The 18,012-nt window shown below is 35.8% G+C and overlaps 2 protein-coding genes across 4 annotated transcripts; both read right to left on the reverse strand.

Moving 5' to 3' along the window:
* Positions 1 to 4,702: 4,702 nt before the first annotated feature.
* Positions 4,703 to 7,480, reverse strand: LOC112096792 (protein FAR1-RELATED SEQUENCE 5-like). The gene is made up of 3 exons (XM_024180557.1): positions 7,447 to 7,480; positions 5,294 to 6,513; positions 4,703 to 5,179 (listed from the first exon to the last, which is right to left on the reverse strand). Exons 1-3 carry the CDS (start codon positions 7,478 to 7,480, stop codon positions 4,703 to 4,705), a joined length of 1,731 nt encoding a protein of 576 aa, XP_024036325.1.
* A 1,995-nt stretch (positions 7,481 to 9,475) lies between these two features.
* On the reverse strand, positions 9,476 to 16,272 carry LOC18032595. 3 transcript variants are annotated; one of them, XM_024178897.1, is made up of 7 exons: positions 16,033 to 16,272; positions 14,104 to 14,594; positions 13,813 to 13,980; positions 11,156 to 13,457; positions 10,417 to 10,532; positions 10,168 to 10,283; positions 9,476 to 9,829 (listed from the first exon to the last, which is right to left on the reverse strand). In XM_024178897.1, exons 2-7 carry the CDS (start codon positions 14,573 to 14,575, stop codon positions 9,722 to 9,724), a joined length of 3,282 nt encoding a protein of 1,093 aa, XP_024034665.1. In that variant the 5' UTR covers positions 14,576 to 14,594; positions 16,033 to 16,272; the 3' UTR covers positions 9,476 to 9,721. The 3 variants fall into 3 exon arrangements, with proteins under 3 accessions (XP_024034665.1, XP_024034662.1, XP_006420122.1); XM_024178894.1 differs by having other exon boundaries at positions 15,858 to 16,272; XM_006420059.2 differs by lacking the exon at positions 16,033 to 16,272 and adding an exon at positions 14,671 to 14,813.
* Positions 16,273 to 18,012: the final 1,740 nt, after the last annotated feature.

Genomic DNA, 18,012 nt, shown 5'->3' on the forward strand with positions numbered 1-18,012 from the left:
TCAACATAACTTGAGCATAATTTTAATTTTATATGTCTATCAAACGCTAAATATTTGCATTAAACTTAAGCTATGCTTAAGATTGTTGTAGCAATTGTAACTTTCCAATCACAAACGAAAATATTTGGAAGGCGCTTGTAAATGTAGTCAGATGATCTTATTATGTTTTAACCGCCCTTATTATTTTGTCAAAATGATGAATTTGTAAATATTTATCACTAACATCAATATTTATTCTATAATTAAGATTTATTATGCAAACCATGGATGGATGAGGGCAGTTACACGAGCTGAAAGGGTGAAGCAAAACCGAACGAGAGAGAGAAAGCCAATCGTGAACAATTCCAATCAAAAACCAATAATGCAGCAGCCAAAAATCCTGATACACACCAAATCCAACAAAACCCGATTACTCAAAGCGGGTCATATCCAAACCAGTCAGAGCACGCCGGGAAATGAGAATTGGAGGGAAAATGCAATCCTTAGGGAACGGTGAATTGTTGAGGAGTGTAGAGAACACAAAAAAGAATGATAATGAAGAGGCCAAATCAGATGAAGAGGTCCAACAAAGCTAAAGGGGAGCCTCGAGGAAAATGAAGTGGAAATTGCAAGCGAGAAGCACAAAAGCTGGAAAAGTTGGTGTCAATGGGCCAGTGAATGTTAAAAAAAAGAGAAATGATATACAAACTCAATGAAGACAAAGGGACGACAGAAACGCACGTTTAAATTGCCGTTTCACTCGTTTCGAGTCAAGCGTTGATTTTTGTTCTTTTAATATTGTATGGGCCCACAAGAAATATAAAAAATGAGTTTGCTTGCTTTGTTTTTGTCTTCATCTCGTTACTGTCTTCATCTCGTTCACACACACTCCCCAGAGTCCCCTCCATTGAGCAGGGTTCATCTCGTTCGTTACCAGCCCATTTTTTTATTTTCTCGCCCAGCCCCAGATCTACTACGACGTCGCTGTTTTGGAGACGTGTAGTTGTTGCTTGCTGTTTTGGTTGTCGTGTTTGCTTGACGGTGGACAGCCCAGATCTGACTGTTATTGGCAACGTCGCTGTTTTGGAGACCCAGATCTGTAAGCATTTCTTTTTCTTTCTTTTTTTTCATGTCATGGATGATGAAATTTTGAGATTGACAGTGTTAGCATTTCTTCCGTAAGCTTTTATTTTTTAATTTTTTAATTATAACTTTTTTTCTTGCACAATCGGACAAAGATGATAAGAAAAGTTAAATAATTGAAAATATTGTATTAAAAAAATTGGAAACATGGGTGAGTTGTTGTTGGTGGTGTTGGATTTGATTTTGTTTGCGTGTGTGAATGTGTACCGTAGCTCACATGGTACGGCCTCGTGTTCATTTAATTCGTTGCTTCAATGCTTCTTCTTCTTCTTCAGAGACACTGAACGTCATAGCCTCAGCCTCTGGTTTTCATTTTCTCACTCGTCTTCATAGATAGTAACAGGGCATTTATTACTGCTCACTGCTCTGTTTTTTAGTCTTGACTATGTGAAAATTCATTTATTTGGTTATTATTGATCGTTGAGTTCCGACTTTGGATCTATGCACTTGGGTTTTCAAAAGGGTAACCAGATTTGCTTTTCAGTTATTTCATTTTTTTGTTTTTAACTCAGATCGGAATTTGTTTGCTGGATATTGATGGTTTAGTTTGACAACCAAGATGCTGTAGTTGCCAGTGGATTAAGAGGATTTGTTTGCTGGATATTCATTTTCTCGTTTTTTTTTTCTGAATTTGTTTGCTGGATATGTTTGCTGGATATTCATTTTCTCGTTTTCTTTTGGTCTGAATTTGTTTGCTGGATATGTTTGCTGGATATTCATTTTCTCATTTTTTTTTGTCTGAATTTGTTTGCTAGATATGTTTGCTAGATATTCATTTTCTCGTTTTCTTTTGGTCTGAATTTGTTTGCTGGATATGTTTGCTGGATATTCATTTTCTCATTTTTTTTTGTCTAAATTTGTTTGCTGGATATGTTTGCTGGATATTCATTTTCTCGTTTTCTTTTGGTCTGATTTTGTTTGCTGGATATGTTTGCTGGATATTCATTTTCTCATTTTTTTTGTCTGAATTTGTTTGCTAGATATGTTTGCTGGATATTCATTTTCTCGTTTTCTTTTGGTCTGAATTTGTTTGCTGGATATGTTTGCTGGATATTCATTTTCTCATTTTCTTTTGGTGCAAGTTTGTTTGCTGGATATGTTTGCTGGATATTCATTTTCTCGTTTTCTTTTGGTGCAAGTTGCTGTGATCTATCTCACTTACAGTTGCAGAAATTAGTTTCTTGGTTGATGCTGGCGTTTGTGCTTTGGTGTGAGGCTCCCATTCTTTTTCAGAAGGTTAAAATGTTTCTCTTTTTTTCCCTCCTGGTTTTGAAATTTTCTCTTATTGTTAGCAGTTGAAATTCTTAGCATAAAAGTCTAGAATATTGATCTAAATTTTTCCAATGTAGAATTCAAATGCCTACTCAAAGCTGTTATGTTGTTTTCAAAGGACGAAAGCCGGGCATATACAATTCTTGGCCTGAATGTCAGATGCAAGTAAATGGATTCAGAGGGAATTCTTATAAATCTTACACATCTTTGTTGGATGCCGAAATAGCCTACACTGATTACATAAAAAGGCATGAAAAATTGCCAGAGACATCCAATATGTTAGAAACTACAAAATTTATTGTGGAAACACTCGAAAAGGGGGTGCAAACTGAAGTGCTTACATGTGACAAAACTGTGCAAACTGATAAAGGCAGAAATGATTGTATTATTCTGCCTATATTATCCATTGTATGTTGTATTTTAGGGATAATTGTTGCTATATGTATTTTGCATAAATGAAATTGTATCTCATGTTACGTATAAATTTAAATAATTGACTTAATCAAATTAATTACCCTGGCTTAAAGGAAAGCGCGCGGATGAAACCTATCTAGGCTAGCAAATCTTTTAATCTCTTTAAATTCGGCTTGCCGGTTGTGGATAACCAGTAGGCCGGTTGTGAACCCGAGAACAGCCTTCTTCAGCAAATTTAAAAGGCGCGAATCCGGCTTGCCGGATTTCCTAACCGGTAAGCCGGTTAGCATGCAGAAAAGGAGAAAGCCGAAACCGGCTTTCCGAAATTGAAATCCTGTAAACCGGATATGGGCCGAGAGATGCAAGAGGCAATTCGGCTTGCCGGTTTCCTTAACCGGCTGGCCGGTTTCAAGAGCCTCCAAAAATAATCGGTTTTCCGGATGTCTTGAACCGGAAATCCGGTTTTGCTCCAGCAAAGCATGCATGCGAATTCGGTTTTCCGGTTATTGATAACCGGTTGACCGGTTATGAGGCAGTAAATATCCTTCCAAATTCGGTTTTCCGGATTGAAAATCCGGTCATCCGAATGTTGTCCAGAGACCAACTAAAGCTAATCCGGTTTTCCGGAATTTGTCCCGAGAGGGATCAATAAGGAGAAATAATTTTCCGGAAGAATGAAAAGGGAATATTATTACCTTAAACAATTCTAACTTAATTTCAAAAATTAAAAGTTCAATTTAACACAACATTATTCCATCACTACAATTTCAAAGATTTAATGTCAAATCTAACATAAATTTAAAAATTTAAAGTTTAATTTAACACAACATTATTTCATCACTACAATTTAGAGCCAAAATACAAATCAAGTATCATCATTATTATCTTCATTACGCTGCTGCTGCTGTAGTAACTGTTGGAAATTCTCACTTTGAGATCCTTGATAAGTCATCAAAGGAGAAGAATAATGCAACTGCGAAGTATACGGTGGGACAGGTTGCTATAATACATAAAAATAAACATCATATTACATTACAGAAATATTAAAATATATGTATTCATTAACGATTTGTAAACAACAACTTACTGTATGCCAATTATAAGGAAATGACTGATAAATGTTGCTTCCACCGAATTGGGATTGGTACATAGGTACCTAATCAAATAATAAAATATATGTAAAATTCATATAAAAATCTTAAAACTAAAATTTAAATAATTTAATTCTTACATTATAATAGCCCATAGTTCCGCATTGGTTGAGATTTCCGTAAATAGTACTTCCTTCTTGTAGCGTCTACATATGCGCAATCTTATACTTAATTACATATCCTCGAAATAAATGAAAATTTTAAACGCATCAATTCACAAAATTTACCGTGGCTATGTTGCTCCCTTGTGTAGAGATTTCATTAGGCATATGATAAGATGATGGGGCAGTTTGTTGTAAATCCTACAAGATTATTAAAGACAATTAAACTAAGACCAGATTAATTAGAAAATAGATATTTGTTTTTAATCATACCTTATTTTTTTGTGCGGACTTGTTCTTTTGAACGGATTTCTTTCGAATCGAAGATTCTTTCCTCAGGCAAGGTGGACGGCCTTTACGACGTGTCACTACTGGATCATTTAGTGCAAGTTGAACATTGTTGCTGCCACAACTTACTTCGCCAATAACAATTCTTTCCACACTCTCACTGTTAATTTGTTTGTTGCTGCTACAACTTGCTCCACCAGTATTAGTTTTTCCCACACTTTCACAACGAATTTGCTTGGGCAGATCCTTCATTGCTTTCTCAATCCAATCTAACACCATTTTATAGCTATTTTCATCATCAGAGGCTACGTCTGCAACCTCGCTAAAAGCGTTACACATTTTTTCATATCTTTCTTACTGGATGGTCAAATTCTGCACACCATAACAAACTTTCAGCTTACTATAACATCTCCTCACATCTTTTCTCCACCTTGATAAAATATATCTTTCTGGAAGTAATTCAACTGAGTTACGTATCAGCACTGCAAGGGCATGTCTGCAAAGAATCCCCCTAAACTGGAATTTTGAACATATACAAGTAACTTCACACTCAGCTTCTTCAAAAACAACCTCAAAGAAGCCTCTCCGACCTTGCCCAAATGATTCAATTATTTGATATATTGATCCCACAGAATCCGAGATATCACAGTACATCAGAGCAGTCAATTCTTCTTGAAATTCTTTAAACTTGGAAATGGTGTACACTTCTTCAACTTGCCTCTCCATCTCATATCTTGACACGCATGGTGTCCTTTTACTAAAACACTTGGCATCTGCTTGCCATTCTAATTCAGCTTTCCTCCTCAATGCATTTTCATATTGCTTTACAAACTGTTTCAGATTTGTTTTTGAGTTAACAAATCCATCGAAAAATGCATTCATACTTTCACTTCGCTAAGTTGTTGACATTCCTGCCCAAAAATAGCCTTTTAAATAGCATGGGACCCAACGATGCTTCTCCTCGTACAAACCATTTAGCCAATCATTATCCCACAAATCATATTCTGTAATCATGCAATGCCAAGCTTCCTCAAACGTATCAGAACTCAATGAATCATATACAGCAGAGAGCAGGGAAGATATAATACCTTCACGTTCTTTGAAAGCCCCTAACTTCTCAGGCACCTTCTTCATTATGTGCCATAAACACCATCGGTGCCTAGTAGTAGGAAAAACGTTTTCAATTGCCTTTTGCATTGCCCTATCTTGATCTGTAATAATACCAAGGGGAGGAGAATCAGACATGCATGATAGCCACGCCTCAAACAACCACGTAAATGTCTCTGTATCCTCGCGTGAAATCAATCCGCATCCCAACAAAATAGACTGTCCATGGTGATTAACTCCAACAAAGGGCGCAAATGGCATGTCATACTTGTTGGTCAGATATGTAGTGTCAAATGTGATGACATCTCCAAAATATTTGTAAGCTGCCCTACTCCGCGAATCTGCCCAAAACACATTCTTTAATCGATCCTCTTCATCCAAATCAATGCTAAAAAAAAATCCATTACATTCTGCTTGTTTTTTCTGGAAGTAGTTTAAAAGTGCCATAGCATCTCCTTCCTCAAGTTGTAATCGCCTTGTTTTGTCAACAAAATTTCTACAATCTTTTTCTAAAAATGGCACATTTTCATACCCACCAGCTCCAACAACAATAGAATTGAAATTTTGGGCTATTCTAATTCCTGCACAATCATTCATTTCAATTCGCTTTTTAGCGCTTGCACTAATTCTGCGGTTGCATGGGAAATACCTAGCTTTGTCTGGACTCAATCCGTGGTTGTGTTGAAGATTTAAAGTTCGAAGAACCCATTTTCCATCTTCATTTAAACAACCTCCAATTTTTGCATCACAACCATTTTTCACATTCGGTTTCGGCTTCAATGCATTAGCAGATTTACTTTCTGGCTTGCCGCTACGCCCACATGCAAATGTCGCATATTTTACAATTCCATCGGTCCCCTTCTTAGTACTTCGAACCTTCACAGGAAACCCCTCTTGTTTACCATAAGCTTTGTAAAATGCAAACATTTCTTCATGATTATCAAATAACATTCCAAGAGTTGGCTCACATTTGTTCGGTTCCACAATTTCATTTACATCGTTAGCTCTTGTTTCTTGCAACTCTTCAAATGCATGCTCATTTTCCAAATACTCAATTTCTACAAAATAATTAACATTTGTATTAACAAACTTATATAACAATTTGTCTAGTAACGAAAATTCCTAACAATTTAAATAAATAAAACACATCCACAAATTTTTATAATTTATTCCATTATCTCCAACAATTTAAATTATAAAATCCTAACAACTTAAATATATAAAACACATCCGGAAATTGTTATAATTTATTCCATTATCTCCAACAATTTAAATTATAAAATCCTAACAACTTAAATATATAAAACATATCCGGAAATTGTTATAATTTATTTCATTATTTTCAGCAATTTAAATTAAAAAAAATCCTAACATATATAAAACACATTTAGAAATTGTTATAATTTATTGTATTATTTCCAGTCATTTAAATTAAGAAAAATCCTAACATATATAAAACACATTCAAATATTGTTATAATTTATTTCATTATTTCCAACCATTTAAATTTAAAAAATCCTAACATATATAAAACACATTAAAAAACTATTATAATCTATTCCATTATTTCCAGCCATTTAAATTTAAAAAATCATAACAATGCATAACAATTTAAATATATAAAAAATAAAAATCTACGAATTTTTGCAATTTAAATTAAATATTCTAACCATTTAAACATCTCTCACCTCTGTTTGTAGATCTAAATCTAATTTATTCCTTGTGATAACTGAGATGCAGAGACAAAATTTGTGAGGTGCTGAGGCAGAATTTGTGAGATGCAGAAACTGAAACTCGTTTGAATTTTGCCTTCCTTCCTAAACACAAAGAACTCTCGTACTCAAATGAGAGAAATTCACTAACTGAAATGAGAGAAATGGAGAGACTACAGAACTCCATTCACGTGCTCATTTATTTTCGTTACTTTTTCTTTATTCTTTTGATTATTTTATTCATTAAATTAAAAAAGTAAGGGACAAAAGCCACAAAACCTGCTCCATTCACGTGCCCAGTTTTCGTTTCCATTAATCCCACATGGCAATTTTTTTCTGTCGTCCTTTTGTCTTCATTTCGTTCAAATAGCAGAACTCTAAAAAAAAAAAGTACTAATCATATTAATTATAGATTTTTGTTGTTAAACGCTCTACTTACAAAGTTATATTAATTATAGATTTACACAAATTTAAAAAAGTTATAACTTGCGCATAATTTTAATTTTATATGTCTATCAAACGCTAAATATTGCATTAAACTTAAGCTATGCTTAAAATTGTTGTAGCAATTGTAACTTTTCAATCACAAATGAAAATATTTAGAAAGCACTTGTAAATAGGGGTGGGCAAAATCGGGTTCGGGTCAACCCGATCGGGTTTCAGGTTGTTCGGGTTAGACAAGGAACAATCCGAACATAACCCGAATTAATGACCCGACCCGAACTATATTCGAGTCGGGTCATTAATTCGGGTTGGATCGGGTTGGATTTAAAATGGGTAGAATTGAGTTCGGGTCAATTTGGGTTAGTTCGGGTCAATTCGGGTCGGTTGAAATAGGGTTAGTTCGGGTCAATTCGGGTCAGTTGAAATCAGGTCAATTCGGGTCAGTACATTTTTTTTTTTTTTTAAGAACCCGATCGGGTATTCGGATCGGGTCGGGTTTGACCCGAACCGATCACAACCCGATCGGGTTTGTAAATTTCAAACCGATCGGGTTTCGATCCCGACCCGATCCGACCCGAACCCGAAATTTATCAGGTCGGGTCGGGTCGGGTAAAATGCCCACCCCTACTTGTAAACGTAGTCAGATGATCTTATTATGTTTTAACCGTCCTTATTATTTTGTCAAAATTATGAATTTTTAAATATTTATATTTTAACGGGTTTAGTTTTATCATCAATGCATGATATCTATTAATTTTTGTATTAATGTCCAAAAAAATTGGTAATCATATTAAAAAAATAATTTTAAAGTTGGAATAAGATAATTATTTAAGACTATTGTTATGTTAAATTAATTTGTACAAAATATAATTTTAATTTTATATGTCTATTGTTGATACGGGATTTCGAGTCTGCTTGTGCACGACCAAGATTCCTCTTCAACGATTGAATTTGTGGTTGATTAGAGATGATTTTGCGCTGCTCCTTCTAGATGTACTAGACGAGAAAGCTTGCCGCTTCTCCTCTTTTAGCTCCTACACACACAAAACCAATCAGACCATGCTAGGGGTTTTCCCGACGTAAACTCTCCCGACGCTCAAGTCAATAATCCGGATTTACTGTGGAAATATACATGTCTATCAAACGCTAAATATTGGCATTAAACTTAAGCTATGCTTAAGATTGTTGTAGCAATTGTAACTTTCCAATTACAAATGTAAATGTAGTCGTTTAATGAAAATGTTTTAATGACCCTTATTATTCTGTCAAAATCATGAATTTTTAAATATTTATCACTAACATCAATATTTATTCCACAATAAAGATTTTTTTTTCGAAGCAGCCAGTACAATATCAAACTGGAACTTAACCAATAGCCAATTTATACCCACATTTCTTAATTATTATTAGATGGAAAATTTTTAACGAAACAAATCAAAACTCTGTCAAGAAATTCTAACAAAATAAAAGAAAACATTTACAAAGTAAATCCAATCAAGATTAATAGAAAAGCACAAACTGATCCTTATCCTGTTCTCAGTCCGGACAAGTGTTAAAAGGAAGATAGTACAGTAGGTTGGTTGTGGTTGTTCGACTTGTAATTTTAAATTCCATCTTTATCAAGTGGATGGGGCCATGTGCGCAAACCATTCGGGTACTTTTCATATTAAATAATACTAATAATACTAATAATAATAATAATTTCAATGAAAGTGGAAATTCTATCTTCATCATCTGCAATGATGTAAAAATTAACAATTTCAGAATTTTGTGGACAGAAACTCTACGTCCCAACTTGGTAATGGTGGCATCACTTCATTCGAACTGACTTTATAACTTTTCAAATAAATATAAAGATAGGATATTGAATCAATGTATACTCATCTTCATTCAATCACGATGGAAGTTGAACAGAAACTTTCACGAAATACAAAATCAGCCGTAGCCTGTAAGCTGAAATATGATACCATTGCAAGTATACAAACCAAAAAAAGTAAATCAAAATTTTTTATACACACGAGGATACAGCTTCCTTTTAAAATCTAAATGCATACCCGAAAAAAAGAAACTACTCTACTGGCTAGTTTACAGTACCTGGGGTAGGTTATATCTACAAACCTAACATTTTCCTTTCTTTTATTTTCGGTATCAAATCTTCTTCAGATGGAATCTTGCTGCCGCTCTTTACGGTCGCAGACCACCATGCCATAAGCTCGTCCTGCAAAATGCAGAGCAAAGGTAGAAGTTTAAATGTGGATAACAAGCCAATATCCAGAATACTGACGAGTTTCTCTTGCAATACGACTGCCAAATGATCCAAAAATATAGGTTTGTTTCTGCATTTTTATAAATTAACTGCTCCTGTGTGTCACCTTGTCCACAGCCATTAGGCCCATTGTGCTTATATTACATGGCGACTCTGTATAAATAGATATGTCCCTCATGTTTGAATAAGCAAAAAATGAATGAATAAGCCAGTTGTCACATGCTTGATTCTCTTTGAAAAGAATGGCAAGCAGTCAAAACAAGAAAATAATAAATCAAACTGCATTTTACCTCAAGGAAATCGTGGTTGGAGATATATTGACTCTCAACCAAGCAGTTGATGCCTCCCACATTCACAGAAATCGAATTTTTGGAGCCCGCTGGTGAGCTTATCTCTCTTTGTGCCCCTGAGCACTCAACAGAAAAGAGAAAGAAACAGGCAAAAGTTAGAAATCAATGAAAGCAATGAAACAGACGGTTCTTTTCTTCTATCAACAAATTTATAAAGAATAAACAGGCAGGATAAGACTTTATTTATACCAGTTATGCAAGCCACATAGTATCCAGTTCCCCCAAGTCCTTCATCCCATTTCCCAAGCCGCAAGCGCAGGAAGAATCCTTTAAGATGGGCAAGTGACATATGGGAGTTCATACATCTGTTGTTAATGTAAAATAGAAAAATCAGTATCTGACCAGAACAGTTAAAAATAGAGATAACAGATTCAATAAGACAGACAAAAACAGATTTACGATCTTACCAAAAACCTTTAGGATGAAACCAAAGTATTTTTACAATCTTTTGAAAATTTATAACCATGAACTATCAATATAGAGTCAGATCACTAGAGGCTTGTGGTCAGATCAACATTGACCTGATATAAAGATGAAGATATCCATCTCATTAAAACCTTTTGGCTGCTTTATCTATAAAAAGTGGACAATATGGATCCATGGTTATGCTAATACATCCAATGCAAATACAGTATATCTATAATCACATTATAAGGGTTTTTCTTCTCATTTGGACATTGACCTGATATAAAGACAAAGCCATAAAGGTATTCATCTCATTTCCTGCGATGATCCACGAACAGATTATTTTCCCAGCTATAAGCCTTCTATAGAGTGCAATTTGAACTAGTTGTCAATGCAAGCAAGTACAGATTATTTTCCCAGCTATAAGCCTTCTATAGAGTGCAATTTGAACTAGCTGTCAATGCAAGCAAGTAAATGCAGTAATTAAAAGGCTTAACTAATGACAGACAATTAATTCACTTACTTGAGGATATCTGTTCGAGATAAACGGATTCTTTTTATAAAATCAAAGATCCCCTTTGGTACCTCTGATATATGCCTATTAACAACGTTCTTTTCTCCAGAACCTGAAGCATTGCAATCTTTTATTAAGTATGCATTAGGTATCATTCGGTCAGAAGTCACTACTTCAGGCAGTTTCCGGATAAATTTGGGATCTGCCTCTCTTTGAGGATCATCTCGATCATAAATAGTATGTGAACCAGTAGCTTGATAAAGGCAGTTGTTACCATACAACAGATTTTTACTTTCATCATTTCTTTTATTCAGCTGAAATTCATTTGGACCACAGTTACAACCCTCCAATAGACTTTGACTTCTTGAGGTTGCATTGGGACATGAAACAGCCCAATGATCAAGCTCAAAACATCGAATGCATAAGCAATGCAACTCTTCTGCTCCATTATATGAATTGATATTCCTCGTAAGATCTTTGAGCTCACCATCTGAAATCTCCGAACAATCTCGTAAAGGGTGACCTTTCCTGCCACAATAGAAACAGGTGATGGCTGTACAAGCTGCATTATCTGTAACAGCAGATGGTGTGATGTGTCGCAGTGCATCCAGCCTCCTTGCAAACACAGAAGCCATTGCCGAGTTTTGAAATCTTGGAGAAGGGATAATAGGATTCAGTTTACACTTGGACTTTTGATCATCATGACCTTTTATTCTATTAAACCCACTAGAAGTCTCAGCTTCCGCAGCACAATTCTCTATCTCTTTACCCACAGCAGCAGGTGCATCATCAGTGAAGTGTTGCCTAGCCTCCACAATATTATGGTCATTGGAAGAACAATATGGATTCTGGGAGCAAGGAGTGAGTCTGTGGCAACTAGTGGAGCATTCAAGGGCTCCACCTCCACCTTTACTTTGGTTTTGACTATCAAGGTTGGATAAGGGGAGTGAAGTTTTTGGAGCAAACCTAGTTATCCACAAGCTTCCCAGAGGATCACTTCCACGAACAAAATCATGTGTTTTCTTCACTTTGGAAGGCAGTTCTGAATCAATGTTCTCGGTACTGCTCACCTTATGTTTATCCAGAGAGGAATTAGAGTCTGTTCCTCCTTCCCCCTGATCAGCTGCCAGCGCCACATTGCATGAATTTTTGTTCTCTGAAGAGTTAGCCTTGCAGTTTTCCTGACTGGAACCAAAATTGGCAGATGAAATCTTAGGCTGGGTTGCTGTACCTGCTCCATCTCCTGATGTCGACTCGTTGAATTTCTCATTTGATAGAAGAAATTGTTTGTGAAAGTTAGCACTGTCAGCATGACAAGCCAGTGGAGTAGCACTAATGTCACATAGTCCATTAAACACCTCAAGTTCTGATTGATAATTATCATCAGATATTCTTTCCTGACCCTTCGTCTTCGGACGATATAAGGACTGGAAAATAGATTGAAACCCGACATTTCTGCACTCAGAATCTTGGTTTTTTTTATATGTGATAAATTTCTGATCAGAACATTTATGTCCATAATTTGTACACGCAAGGGTGAGATCAACTGAAGGTGAATTGTCTAGATTTGATTTTGGAAACCCCTTCATCATGTTCAATATCCAATTCATGAAGGAGCTATCTTGTTTGACACATGATGTAGAACCAGTAGTCTCCCGGATTTGCTTTTTAACTTTTTTACTTCCAACGATCAACTGCTGCTCAAAGCTCCATCTCTTTTTGCATGTTGAAAATAATCCAGTGCTGTTACAACTTTCAACACTCTCATGGCTGTCATCGTCGTCTTTTGACATTCTTTCATTCACATCTCCATCGGATAAAGCCTTTTCCTTGCCTTTTCTTCGATACCTCCGTATTCTGCTGGTAGTCGGAGAATGCTCACCTGAAACAGCCTCGTCTCTGGGAAAAGTCTCCTCTTCAGGCTGAGAGCTATTTTTAACTTCTTGGGCCGATTCTGACAGTACAGCCTTACTAGCAGCACCACTAACATTTTTACTACGAAGATTTTGTAAGTCATTCTCAGATGTTGATTCCAATTTCTCTAAAGGATGAACACTAACAGAATTTGTCCTTGCAATCTTATTCTTTCTCTCTTTTTCCAGGAAGGAAGCAGATTTCTCGTGTCTTTTCCCTGGGGATGTCAAGGTCCGCACTAAAGTGTCATTTGCTTCAGATTCTTTTGTGTGGTGGACTTTGGAGGCCAAAACAATTTCCATTCTGGATGTCTGATTCCCACTAGCAATATCTTTGCCGCCACCAGTAGGATCCCCAGATAGAGGTTCATTTAGTGCTAAATCAGGTCTGAGATCAGCTGTAAGGATCGATAAAAGACACGTTGGTGTTAACCAGATTTAAAAGTAAAACGACCGCATAATGGTTAATGTACATAACATATAAAAAGCCTTTGTTTCATGTAAAGGCGAATGTCCTTTGAGGAAAATGCTTCAGGAACTTGAATCACTCTTGCCTCTATGGCAAAACAGAAACTACCCAAAAAGTGTTCACATCACTAGCTGAAATTATAGGATGCAATTTTTCATTCATATCTAAATAATGAATTTTTTTTTCCCCAGCTGCAACCCTATGGTGACTTTCTAGAATCATCTTCCAAATTTACCATGCCAGGGGCACCAAAATGGAAAATGAAAATGTAACATATCAAGCACCTGAAAATTTTGAAGATAACTTATCCTTGGTTTCGGATATCTCAGCCACTTGTATATTGCTAGGACCAGCTATACAATCCTCTTTCAAATTCTTAAAATTTTCGTTCACATTAATTTGTCCAGCTACTCCCATCTCACCTTTTGTTTCTTCCAAGTAAAGTCCAATTCCTGCCAAACAAGAGGTTATTGACAATTGAAAATATATTTTTGGGATGAAAGATGAATGAAATTTATTTGATTGACATTTATCACATATGCAGACAATGTGTAACTAAGATAATTTATCCTCACCTGTCTTATCTTCATGACCTGCTCCACTGTGAGGCATGACGGCAACATCAATTCCAGGATTCCAGCCCGAAATATTCCTACCAGCAGTTTCATTGATCAGATAAAATGCATCTTGTGACATTATGAAGTTTTCTTCATTTACAGGTTTGTCATTGCTAGACCTCCCAGCGCAAACCTCTTGAGATGGTGAAAGAACCACATTGCTCGGTCCTGCACCCAAAATAAGATATGATTTTTTGTCGACAAAGCTAGAATCAGCACATTTTAGACTCAGACCATTCCGTGAAGACCAAACTAGTTCAGACAGGGGGTTGGCGGCCACAAATTTCATGTCTATCCTTGAGCCTGCATTTGCACCTGCACCTGAATCACTGTTCAATCTCCTCTGAACGCATTGGCTAGAATAACCTAGTGCAAGTCCCAAATCAGTCACTGGCTCTATGTTCTCATTCTCTACATTCATCTTCAGCATGAGGCACTCCTAGTCAATCCTGAAAAGACAATATGGTAAAGCAACAGAAGAGAAATTTGCAAAATTTGAAACAGAGATGTGATAATATATCATACTTCTAGGTATCATAATAGAAGATACAGTTTTCCTCAAAGGACTAAAAGTTCTACGAACACTGTGTCCCAAAAACTTCAGCTAGTAGAAAAGGGCCTGAACAAAAATACCAGCCCCCCTAACGTTCAAGACTGGCACCAAAGGGCTGGTCATGTGCAAACCAGAAAAGACAGAAATTATTCCAAAACAAAGAGAGAATAGAGAAATATAGACAAAAGCTGAAAATAGTACACAAGATCCCAGAAAATAGTATTAAGCTCGAACAACGACAAAGCTACCGACATTATATGTTTTACAAACATTAGGCAGATGTATATAAAGACACTTTGCAAATGGTCACAACCATCAAGATCATATTTGGCTTACAGTTAAGGAATAAGTTTGATGTAAGAATAAGAAAATTGCATGTAGAATTACAAGGCAATATCAAGTATATTGAAGCATGCTGTGTTGTGTGAAAACCCAATTAATGTTGATCAGTTGCATTTGAGCAGCACTAGCTAATGACTATGCTCACAATTTCAACACTAAACCTCTACTAAACAAGAAATTATTCTGTACTTCGGAGGTATTAAAACCAGTTAGTAATAAACAGGCGTAATTCTGTTCAAGGTAATCACCCATTTGATTGGTAATGGTTTCAAATAAATGCACACATGAGAGGATGCTATTGACTTGTTATGCATTGGACAAAGTACATCCGAGGTGCAGAAGATTTTCTCGAAACAGGAAACACATTTTGCAGACGTATTGAGCATAGAATCAGAATATATATCTTTAACATAACATAAGATATGAAAAGACAAATGAAGGAACCCAGATATGGCAAATACAGATCTGAATTCTTGGAGGTACCTATCCTTGCATGGCTAACAAAGAATATGATAATCGTCAAAACATTCAGATAAACCACCTTAGAAAACAAAACAATCAAACTTTCTTCGGAATTGACCATATTTCATGCACCATATAAAAGAAGTACACAATTATCAAAAATTATCTCCAAAGGATAATCCAGTACTAAAAGCTATGACTAATAATAAATAGGATAGGAATTGGAAAGCAATAATATTATCTATAAACACATGCGAACCACTGTAGCGGCAGCCTAATGTTGAAAGCAATAAAGGTAGAGCAAAAACATCGAAGGTAAGAGATGCCCATTTCAGTAAAGCATGATCTAAGCATACTCATTCTTCACAAAATCCTCATACAAACTTCCCCTTCACCTTTCAATCCAAAGCACTTCAAAAGAACCAAAGTAAAAACTGAAACAAGAAAGCATTACAATTTAAGAAACAGAGAGGGTTTCAAGTTAAAGGCCAAAATTGATGACAAGAGGCAAGGGCCTTGTCAGCTCTTACGCGAGGGCTGAAGCTTCTCCTTCTCTCTCCAAGTCCCAGTAGCTTTTCCGGAGATTCTAAAGTTATGAGGTTTAGAACATGCAACGTGGACACATCCCACGCCAATAATATTAAAGACGGTGGGTTCCGTTTTGCATTATATCTGTTTATGGCAAATTTATTTACATACTACAACGTAAATATTGTACAAGTTACAGCACAGCAGCTGCTGCCTCAAAACTCAAATCTTTGTTTTATTATTATGTCTCAGCCGAAAAACAATTGTCGGTCTCTGAAAATGGAAGCCCCAAATGTGCAGGTACTTTTCAACTTAGACTTGTAAGTACACCCAAAAAAGAGAGATTAAGCTTTTGTCTAAATCTAATGATTATTTGTCCAGTTCACTTAATTAAGAAAATTATAAACATAACCAAATTTTATAATAGGTCGTTGTGAAGCGGTTATTCTTAGAAAAAGGTTATTCTTTTTTCACGTGGTACTTTAGAAATTTTGGGTTCTGGATTCATTGGGTCCCGCGCATCTGTAACTTAACGTTCTTGGTTGAAATTTGTTTTTGGAATCATTTTAATATTTTACCAAAGGGGATTTGACATGGTGAACTCCTTGGACGTTCCCAAAAGTTTGGCTTTGTATAGTAATGAAAGTGCCGAGGTGAAAGATTCAATCTGAAATAAACGTACGTTTAATTTTAAAATGGGATATTACATTTATTACTAAATATTTTAATTAGATTGAATTGAACTTCAATAGATTTGATAACAATGGACAAAGGTCATTAAAATTCTCTTGAGCTCCTTTCGTCCATCAATTAAGAAGGGAGATCACTTCTTCAAAATTCTCTTGATCATAATCAATTTGCAAACACACCATTAATGTTAGGATGAAATGATGATGTTGATACTCAGATATGTGCCAAGTTGGGGACCTCATTTTCACAATAAATCCACTTGCTTATTAATGTTAGGATTAGGGTTTTGGCTGTGTTGTATCAAGTATCAACCACCATCTTAAGGTTTGGGCCAAGTTGCACCACTGGAGCTCCTTATCAATTATCATGCACTATCTAACAAAGTGGGTTAGATCTCTATCACTCTCAAGGATGATAGAGAAACTAACAGATGAGGTAATTATAAACCATCCATGCATTGTCTTGTAACATCATCCAATTTTAATAAAGACGTTGAAAACAAGATATTCACCTCAACTTCATCATAAAGGTTTTGTTAATTAAGATTGGAATTTTTCAATTCGTGAAAGTTGTCAAGAAAATATTTCAGGCGGGACTAACAATTGGGATATATATTTCATGTTTCACGAAATTATTCTACAAATATTGGAGTCTTCAAAAGTAGGCGATTTACAAAATGAATTAAGATCTTATCTTGATATGAGTTCTCATGTTAATAATTTTACTCAAGAGCTCAAATTAGGAGTACGTAATTCGTGAGTCTAGAAAAACTTATGAAAAATAGTGACAATTGTCTTTGGCGGCGATATGTGAACTTAGATAAAAGGAAGTATTTTGAAGGTGGAAATTCAGAGATTACATGTATGTCACCGAATAAAAATTAGTGAGGGTTGATGGGTGGTCACAATCAGCATATTTAACAGACACGAAGTAGAGTGAAAATTGATATTTGTACCAACAGCATCACATGATTGCCTTCTGAGGTTGTAGGGAGGCCAATGAAGGACTATCTCTACAGCGATATCATAGCATAAAACCACAAGGGAAAAAGAGACATTCTAGGAGACAACGTTATATTCTCCAGACGGGTCTTCATCTTGATCTAGTGAAAATTGTTACTCCTGGACAATAAATGTCAAAGCTTGAGATAAATGCGGCTCTACATGTTCCCTTTGCTTGCCACAGAAGCAACAAACATGGTTGACAAATTTTACGCTCGCACGATCCTCCAACGCATGCACATCACCTGAGGCAGGTTAATGCGGGGGAATTATCTTTGGAATATTTGAAAT

Source organism: Citrus clementina, unplaced genomic scaffold (assembly GCF_000493195.1).
Source record: "Citrus clementina cultivar Clemenules unplaced genomic scaffold, Citrus_clementina_v1.0 scaffold_9, whole genome shotgun sequence".
In the NCBI taxonomy this organism is placed as follows: domain Eukaryota; kingdom Viridiplantae; phylum Streptophyta; class Magnoliopsida; order Sapindales; family Rutaceae; genus Citrus; species Citrus x clementina.

Coding starts and splice junctions, on each gene's coding strand:
- LOC112096792 (XM_024180557.1), bottom strand. CDS start 7,480: ATGGAAACGAAAACTGGGCACGTGAATGGAGCAG. Junction 6,514..7,446: donor TGGGCACGTGAATGGAGCAG/GTTTTGTGGCTT, acceptor ATTATTTTGTAG/AAATTGAGTATTTGGAAAAT. Junction 5,180..5,293: donor ACGAGGAGAAGCATCGTTGG/GTCCCATGCTAT, acceptor AATCTGAAACAG/TTTGTAAAGCAATATGAAAA.
- LOC18032595 (XM_024178897.1), bottom strand. CDS start 14,575: ATGCTGAAGATGAATGTAGAGAATGAGAACATAGAGCCAGTGACTGAT. Junction 13,981..14,103: donor AGGTCATGAAGATAAGACAG/GTGAGGATAAAT, acceptor CTTGTTTGGCAG/GAATTGGACTTTACTTGGAA. Junction 10,284..10,416: donor CTATGTGGCTTGCATAACTG/GTATAAATAAAG, acceptor TTGAGTGCTCAG/GGGCACAAAGAGAGATAAGC.